General features: G+C 38.9%; 1 protein-coding gene across 1 annotated transcript; it reads right to left on the reverse strand.

The window, feature by feature from the left end:
* Positions 1–894: 894 nt before the first annotated feature.
* Positions 895–7,978, reverse strand: LOC125778209 (uncharacterized). Its single transcript, XM_049454836.1, has 2 exons — positions 6,972–7,978; positions 895–1,891 (listed from the first exon to the last, which is right to left on the reverse strand). Exon 2 carries the CDS (start codon positions 1,870–1,872, stop codon positions 1,147–1,149), a length of 726 nt encoding a protein of 241 aa, XP_049310793.1. The 5' UTR covers positions 1,873–1,891; positions 6,972–7,978; the 3' UTR covers positions 895–1,146.
* Between the last annotated feature and the right edge of the window lie 1,525 nt (positions 7,979–9,503).

Genomic DNA, 9,503 nt, shown 5'->3' on the forward strand with positions numbered 1-9,503 from the left:
TAATTTTGTAAAGCATAACATATCGCTTACAGTTTAATGGATAATATAAAATTACGCCGGATTATTGGATTAAAGGTCTTAAAAGTAGATGCATTTTTTATAGCAACAATTTGTATAATCACATATGAAAAGACCAATCAACGAACGGTAAACATCTTGCAAGCTTTTTTTAATATTTTTTTAAAATACATATTAAGAACGTTCAGGTTAAATTTATATTACTTAATGATAAAAAAAAAAATATCCTTAAGAAGTTTATATTTGTATCTCTATCTTGATTTTGATCGGTCAGTTCAATCTGAATAATTCATAATTTTTATCGATATATTGTAAATGTGCAATTTCTTGCGAGAAAAGTATGTGTGCAAATCTTCATATAAATATCTCAAATATTAGATTCCCTAAGTTCATCATTGCTGCCTACTATATTGAAGCTAGTTGGATTGGAACAGTATACAGACAGACATGGTAGAATCGATTAAGGTCATTCATTTATATACTTATATACTTTATAGCGTCTCTGACGTTTTTTTCTGTGAGTTACACCTTCGTGGCAAATTTAGTAAAATTAGGACAGTATTTGGAATTATGATATTATATATCCATTTATTTTTTATTTTCATAATAATATAATAAGCTATTGCAAAATAAGTTGTATCTAACCTCATAACCACTGAAAAAATCTTAAGCGTTTTTAAGATTGAAGTTAAACACGATGGACTCACTAAGATGCGTAACTCAAAGCTAATTGCCTGTGCTAAATTCGAATTTAAATAATTCCGATTAAAAATTGAAAAGCGTCCGTTCGCGGTTATGATCTTTAATACAATGATAATCTTTATTCCAACAGTTCATTAGTTAGCCTAAATCTTAACCTAACGGCTTGGACTAGAGGTAAGTATGTATACAAAAAAGGGGTAAGTATATAGTTCTAATTCAATTCAGCATCTTAAATTCATTGTAATAGATTATTCTAGTACATAAGTAGTAGATTATGGTTATACTTGTATATTACAAAATTCGTAAGTATTTTACATAATGTAAAAGATTTTATAATGCATACAATTATTTTAACAAATTAAGTTCTTAAAATATATTTTTTGATTTATAAAGTCGCATGACGCAACATCGGCCACCTTGACAGGATCATGATCCTTCAACTTCGACAGGCAGCAGGGCGAGCTTGTGAATAGGGCGCTTAATGGTGCCTGCCTTGGTTGCCACGTCTGCCACTCGCACCTTTCCGTCTCGTCCTTCTACGGTTGCGGCGATTCGTCCTAGTGCCCACTGCTGCGGTGGCGTGTTGTCTTCGTGGACGAGGACGAGATCGCCGGGCTGCAGGTTGCGTTTCGGGTGCAGCCATTTGTTGCGCTGCTGAAGACTGGTAATGTACGTTTTGGACCACTGTCGCCAAAACTGTTGCTTGAGACAGCAAACAAGTTGCCATCTCTCGCAATAGCGAATCGGGTCCGTTGACACTTGTGCCGGTGGTAAGGCTCGGAGGGAGCACCCTATTAGCAGGTGTGCTGGAGTCAATGCTTCGCCGTCGTTGGGATCCTGGCTCAACGGTGCGAGGGGCCGCGAGTTGAGGATGGCCTCCACTTCGGCCAGCAGTGTTCCTAGTTCTTCGGCGGTGAGCAGTACGTTGCCCATTGCGCGCACGGCGAGGTGTTTGGCGGACTTCACTGCCGCCTCCCATAACCCGCCGAAGTGCGGCGCCCTCGGTGGTATAAAGGCGAATTTGAACCCTTCTTCGGCGGCTAATTTCATTACTTCCGGAGACTGGGACAGAAACGCCTCTTTGAGTTCGCGCAACTTGCGATCGGCGCCGACGAAGTTGGTTGCGTTGTCGCTGTATATCGTCTGTGGCATCCCTCGGCGACCAATGAACCTTTTTAGGGCGAGAATAAAGGAATTAGTTGATAAGTCAGAGACTAATTCTAAGTGTACTGCTTTAGACGTGAAACAAACGAAAACTGCGATATAGGTTTTTACGGGTGGTCGACCGCGTATTTTTAATGTAGTATAAATTGGACCACAAAAATCTACGCCACATATAAGAAAGGGTCGTAGCGCTCGAAGCCTTTCAACTGGCAAGTTTCCCATTATTTGGGTTTGCAACTTCGGCTTATAATGAAAGCAGTGTGTACAGTTTCTTACGGTTCTACTGCATGCTTCTCTTGCATTGATCAACCATATGCGTTCTCGAAGCAGCGCAACCAACGCCTTTGCCCCTGCGTGGTGATTTCGAAAGTGCAGGAACCGTAAATAATTAATAACGAAGTGCGAATTCTTATTTAGTAATAATGGGAATTTGGCATCGTATGGGAGAGGTGCATTTAAAAGGCGACCTCCTACTCGGATTAATTTGAATGAAAGCGACATATCCGAGTACTCCTGCAAAAACGGATTCAGTTTTTGCAAGTTTGTGGGTAGCGTGGTGCCTTTGGTGAGTTTTTGGATTTCATTCGCAAATTCCGAATGTTGAATCACCTGAACAATTTTTAAAAAACTCAAGTGTAATTCGTCAGATGTCAGGTGCCTTCCCTCCGTAGGTATTTTTGGTCGTCTAATCCACCGTAATAGATAGGCAACCACACGAAGCAATTTTTGATGAGAAGAGAATTTTTCGATAAGGTTCAATAGTGAATTCTCTTTCACATTTATGGCTAGTGTGAAAGTATTTTTCTTCTTCTCTAATGCTTCATCGTCTGGGGAAAGCTGGAAGTGAGTGTTAATTGGCCATAAAGCGGGGTCTTCTAGGAGGAACTGTGGACCGCCAAACCATATTGAATTATTCAATTCATCCACGTTGCAACCCCGAGACACTTGATCCGCAGGATTTTGTTTTGTTGGCACATGTCGCCAATTTATATTGTCAGTCCATTCTTGGATTTCAGACACTCTATTTGCAACAAAGGTTTGTAATGACGATGGATGCGTTTTTACCCAATGCAATACGATTTCAGAGTCTGTCCAAAATATAATTTTTTCAAATTGTCGATTCAACATTGGCGCAATTCGTGACCATAATTTGGCAAGAAGATGTGCTGCCGAGAGCTCGAGACGCGGAAGAGACTTGGTCTTCAGCGGAGCCACTCTAGATTTTGCAGTAAGCAGCATACATTTGACACCACTAGCAGATTGGCTTCGTATATATATGCAGCATCCGTACGCTCTTATTGAAGCGTCGGAGAAGCCATGTATTTGGCAGATAGCACTCGACTCTAGATTTACGTATCGAGGAATGCTAATTGAAGACAGCTGCAGTAGGTTGGCTTTGAAATTCTGCCAGCTAGTATCAAGACGCAATGGAATCGACTCATCCCAATCTAGTTTTTGGATCCAAAGCTCTTGCAATAAGATTTTTGCTTTGGTAACTAGTGGGGCTAATAATCCAAGAGGATCGAAAAGGCGAGCAGAGACTGATAGTATGTTTCGTTTAGTAGCTCGCAGATCATGAAAATTGGCATCCAAAACAAATCGGAACAAATCCTCTTTCGGCAACCAATGGATTCCTAGTGTTTTAGTTGAGTTTTTGTTATTGAAACTTAATGACTTTTCAAGGCAATCACTGTCGAAAAATTTAGGGTGGTTCGAAAACCACTTTGTCAAGGTGAATCCGGCCGAGTTTAATATTTTAATTACTTCACTTCTTATAAGATCTAGAGACTCAAAATTTTCAGATCCTGTTAATAAGTCATCAACATAAAAGTCTCTTTTAATGGCCAATGAACCGAGTGGGTATTTAGTTGTATTAGCATCACTGAGCATTTGTAAACACCGTGTTGCGAGAAATGGAGCAGGCGCAGTGCCGTATGTTACGGTGTTAAGACGAAAAATTTGAATTTGCTCAGAAGGATGCTCTCTCCACACAATAAGCTGACAATCTCTGTCTTCTTCATGCATAATTATTTGACGGTACATTTTAGTAATGTCCGCTGTTAGTGCATACTTATGTAAGCGAAAACGAAGAAGAGTTGAATATAATTCTTCTTGGATGGTTGGACCTACCATCAAAAGTTCATTTAATGAAATTTGAGAAGAAGTACGACTTGACGCATCAAAGACAACTCGTAATTTTGTTGTTGTGCTTTCGGGCCTCAAAACACACTGATGCGGAATGAAATAGTGTGGTTCACTCGGGATCTTATTATTTGTTGGGCTCATGTGACCCAGCGCTTTATACTCATTCATGAAGTCCAGATACATTTTACGAAGTTCTGGATCTTTCAATGTTTTCCTCTCCAGGGCCTGAAATCGCCGAACTGCGATTTCATAGGAGTGACCGAGTAACTTACGGTCAGCTTTAAAGGGCATTCTGACTTGAAGCCTTCCTGAAGGTAATACTTCAGTTGTTTTGACGAAAAATTGTTCACATTCATTTTGTTCAGGTGTGAATTTGTTGCCAATTGTTTCTGAAGGAAGTTCCTCCAGAGCCCAGAATTTTTGGACTACTGAATCTATTGACGTTAAGTCTTCTTCAGTTTGGCATAATGTGCTATTTACTTCGGGAGGAGGACTAAGACTGCTGACATATTTGCCAGAAACAATCCATCCCAAAAGAGAGAGCGTTGGTTGAGAGCGTTGGTTGATTAGGGCCACTTTTAATTTGACCAACCGCTAATAAATCGAAAAAGGTTTCCGCCCCTAATAACATATCGATCTTTTGAGATTTTTGGAATTCTGGATCCGCCAATTTAATATTGTGCGGAATTTTCCAACCATTAATATTAATGGTATGGTCTGGATGATTAGCCGAAATACATCGCATAATCCAGAATTCCGCCGAAAATTCATAATTATTTACGCGCGATTTCACAAATGCGCTCAATTTGGCCCCAACTTTTGTACTTGAATTACCAATCCCGATAATATTTAAAGTCCTGTTTTGGCGTCGAATCCGCAGTTTTTGGGCCAAATCCTCCGTTATAAAGTTGACTTGACTTCCCGAGTCCAGCAAGGCTCTTGCGGGCAGGTACTCTCCACAGCTTGATCTCACCAGAATAACTGCTGTTGCCAACATTACCCGATCAGGCACACTTATTGTATGCATTGCGTGTGTAGTTGTTGTTGGTTGCGGATGAGGCTCAGCAGTGAAGGATACAGGATACTGGTGCAGTAAGGTGTGGTGGGACCGATTACACACGCGACATCGATCCGCTCTGCATTTGGATACCGTATGTCCCTTACGCAAACAATTTATGCATAAGGGCACTGATTTGACAAACTCAAATCTCTGTTGAACAGAGAGAGTTTTAAAAGTGGGGCAAGCTGTTAAGTAGTGGTCCTTCGATTTACACTGCTGGCATGTTGGCTGCTTTGTATTCGCTGCAACTAAAGCGGATTTAGTTCCATTCATGTGAGGCTGCTTCACGTGGTTCGCGCTGGCTGCTGCTATGGGTCTCGTCCTCGAAGATGATGCGCCTTCAGCTGATAGATGCTGGTACCGTCTATTTAAGATAGCTTCACAATCCTTCCACAATGGTAACTTGTCGTAATCCAGCTGTTCTTCCCACTTTGATCGGGTGGCAGAGTCAACTTTTGTCATGACTATGTGAATAATTATCGCATTTGTGATTTGTTTCTCATCGCCCAGCGATAGCAATGAGTCATATACAGCCGACACTTCATCAATCATCGCGCGCAATGAAGGGGCTGATTGATTAGGGATAGTTGGCAGCTCAAAAAGTTTTGAAATCGTATTAAAAAAAATCAAACATTTATTGTCATAAACCTTTTTGAGACTTGCCAACGCCTTCGGATAGTTTTCGTCCGACATTTGAAACGCTTTTACCGTGCCTAGAGCCTCCCCAGATAGACAATTAACCAGATGGTTAAATTTTTCAATATCTGGGATGTTTGGATCATTGTGAACCAAACTCTCAAACAAACTCATGAAATTTTTAAATTCCGAATATTCTCCCTTGAATTTCGGCAAATTCATTTTTGGGAGCCTTGAGCTGTGAGACGTTACGAACGATGTTTCAGCAATAGATGTTCTATTTTTGGCCAAAATTGTTTTAATTATAGATTTTGTTTCTACAATTATGTCCTCTAACTCCCCTCGGGCCATGTCGTCTTCATCAATCTCTTCAATTTTAGATTGGCATTTCATCAATTTCTCACTATGTGAGTTTAGTATGTCAAGACGACATTCCAATTCGATTGGATCTAATGACATCGTTTTGACCCGTTTTTATTCGCAAAATGCTACTTTTCGCCACCGTCCTTTGACGCTTTAATGATTTTAAGTCGATCAACTCCTTACTCGGAGAGAGGTTGGCGATAGTTGGCTTTGGCTTGCTCATTTTTGCTTGTTAAATTAAATTTCCGGAAAAAAAACTATACAGGTTGGCAACAGATATATTAGGGATCGATAACGAAAACGAAAAATATATGTATAGCGATTCCGAAATATACGAAAGCCAGACCAATAGCAATAAAGGTTGGCAACAAATATATTTAGAATCGGTTACGAGAACGAGAAAAAATGATATCGATTCCCAAGTATACGAAAGCCGAACCTATGAAGTATGCAAAATAAGCAATAGCACAATTGAACGTTCTTGAAAATGTTTTTTTTTTTTTAAGCGAGAAAATTTTCCAAAGAACCGTAAAACTTTATTTCGTTTAAAATTTTAAAAAATTTTTTGTCTGCAAGATATAAAATGTCGCACCTTAATGTTCAATTAAGAACGCTACCGCAAATCCCACGATCCCTCTTTCACTTATGTAGATGCATAGATGCATAGATGCATAAATGCTTATGTACATGTGTATGTATATATACGTATGCGAATATTAAAATATAAATATATGCAATAAGAAAATATACGTATGTGAAAAAATGTGAAAAGAGGGAGAGCCAAAAACTGAAAGTGTGCACTTGCTCTTTTTTTTTTTTTTTTTACTTTTCGTTTTTTTTTTTTTTTTTATTCGCACCACTTTCAGTGATTCGCACTCGTTACCTGTTGTGAATGCATAGGCGGTTTGCCTGCGTTCACTTCCCTTTTGCAGAGAATGCAATTGCAGCTCATTCCCACGAAGAGACGGATCTGGCGTCGACGTTAGCAGCGACGGTGTTGTTGACGTTGACTTGGCAGCGGCGAGAATCCGCGTTGACGCAGCAGCGGTGGGACGATGGTGTTGACGTTGACGCAGCAGCGGCGAGAATCCGTTGACGCAGCAGCAGTGGGACGATGGTGTTGACGCAAGCCCGTTCGGTACCGACGTGATGTTACCACAAATAGTCTAACGTTTTAACGGCCAAAGTTATCGGTTTTTAGTTTTACGGCACTTTTCTTTTAACGGGTTGTACCTCTTTTCCGGCACTTTTTAGCGGCACTCGCGACACTCTTTTTATTTTGCTTATGTTTAGCAACGGCACTTTATGTTTTTGGCGGTAGTTTTTAATATTATGCACTAACTGTGTAACCACCTTTAGCAGAAAAAATGTAAACGCTTATTTCAATACTGCTTTTATTTTCACACTCCACTGTATGCCGTTTAACCGATTTATCCACCTTTGGTTTCTCTCCTTTTCTTCCTTGTGTTTGCGCACTATTGGACTGGTGAATTTTACCGCACGTATGTCATATAGTATGTATGTATTATATTGTGTTTTCACCACCCACTTCACAAAACGTTTCTCTCAGTTGCTTTTTTTTTTCAACTTTTAATTTGGTTAATTTGTATTTTATTTTCTTTATGTTTAGATTTACCACTTCGTTTTTATTCACTTCAGTGTGTGTCCATATGTGTGCACTTCGCAATTATTTTACATATATGTATGTATCCACCAAGTGTTATACTATTATATATTTTTCACAAGCCACTGACGGAAAATAGGAAACATATTCTCTTCTCAAGCGGAGCATATAAGAGGTATTCATATGAATTTTTCACTCAACATGAAGTATGATATAACGAACAATTCTGCAGTATTAACTCAAAAATCACGTTTTTTTATTTATGCCGGTCTTGCAGCAAATGAGCGATATGTTTATTTTTTAATATAAAAATTTGTTTTTGAATTTTTTATATATACATATATGTATGTATATCTATGTATGTAGATATATTTTATTTTTATTTTTAATGTCTTTGTCCAGACATTTATTTTTAGTATTTGTCACTTTAGTCACTTGCACTCGACCGAAACCGAAAGAAATTAAAATTCACAGGCAATCGCTCACGCGTTAGAAATTAAATTAATAGGTATTACTTTTTTCGAAAATTATTTACAGCCACGCACTGAGTCCCTGCTCGGGCGCCATGAAAAAATCTTAAGCGTTTTTAAGATTGAAGTTAAACACGATGGACTCACTAAGATGCGTAACTCAAAGCTAATTGCCTGTGCTAAATTCGAATTTAAATAATTCCGATTAAAAATTGAAAAGCGTCCGTTCGCGGTTATGATCTTTAATACAATGATAATCTTTATTCCAACAGTTCATTAGTTAGCCTAAATCTTAACCTAACGGCTTAGACTAGAGGTAAGTATGTATACAAAAAAGGGGTAAGTATATAGTTCTAATTCAATTCAGCATCTTAAATTCATTGTAATAGATTATTCTAGTACATAAGTAGTAGATTATGGTTATACTTGTATATTACAAAATTCGTAAGTATTTTACATAATGTAAAAGATTTTATAATGCATACAATTATTTTAACAAATTAAGTTCTTAAAATATATTTTTTGATTTATAAAGTCGCATGACGCAACAACCACAATATATATCCTTCTTGGACACTATTAGCTCATTACGAAACCGAGCTGAAGCTTGGGTTTATCCTATTTTACATATGACCAATCCTTCGTTGAAATGACACAATATTACTACGATTATTACAGCAATTAAAAATGGATTAGGTTCCAGTGCAACACACAAAATTAATTAAATATTACGTAATCCAATCTATGGTATAGTTGGGAATACTTTATTAACTTCACGCGGTAGTTTGAAAATATTTATATCAGTTAAATGTGGCTCGGAGAAGATGGAGCTGTGTGTAAAAGTTCACGCATGTGACGAAAGATCTCTGATTGTCATTTACTTGGGAGTGGCCAAAAACGATTATTTTACATATGGCTCAAGCAGGTGCGAGAACTAGTATCTTTTGGGTAGCCTAAGAACATCTGTTTGAAGGTGAGCTAAAGTGAGGCGGTTTGGGATCCGCCAAGTAAAAAACGCACCCAATGAGAAATTATCAACAGCTTCGGATGAGAGACCCCTCCTTTGATGACGACCATGGCAAACGCACTAAGGATAACGTATTAATGGCATGCACTTGGAGTGTCCGGTCCTTTAATTAGGAAGATGCCGCTGCCGAGGTGGTTGATGTCCTCGTTAGAGTGCATAGAGTGCGGCTGACATCACCGCCGTCCAAGAAATGAGATGACGGAACGAATTCTTCAACATATCGCTAATTTGCGCCCACGCCCCGACGGAAGAGAAGAACGATGTGACCAAAGATGCCTTCTATGAGCGCACCTC

Source organism: Bactrocera dorsalis, chromosome 4 (assembly GCF_023373825.1).
Source record: "Bactrocera dorsalis isolate Fly_Bdor chromosome 4, ASM2337382v1, whole genome shotgun sequence".
NCBI classification, from domain to species: Eukaryota; Metazoa; Arthropoda; class Insecta; order Diptera; family Tephritidae; genus Bactrocera; species Bactrocera dorsalis.

Excerpts from the sequence above, each read along its gene's own strand:
- LOC125778209 (XM_049454836.1), bottom strand. The coding sequence starts at position 1,872 with ATGCCACAGACGATATACAGCGACAACGCAACCAACTTCGTCGGCGCC.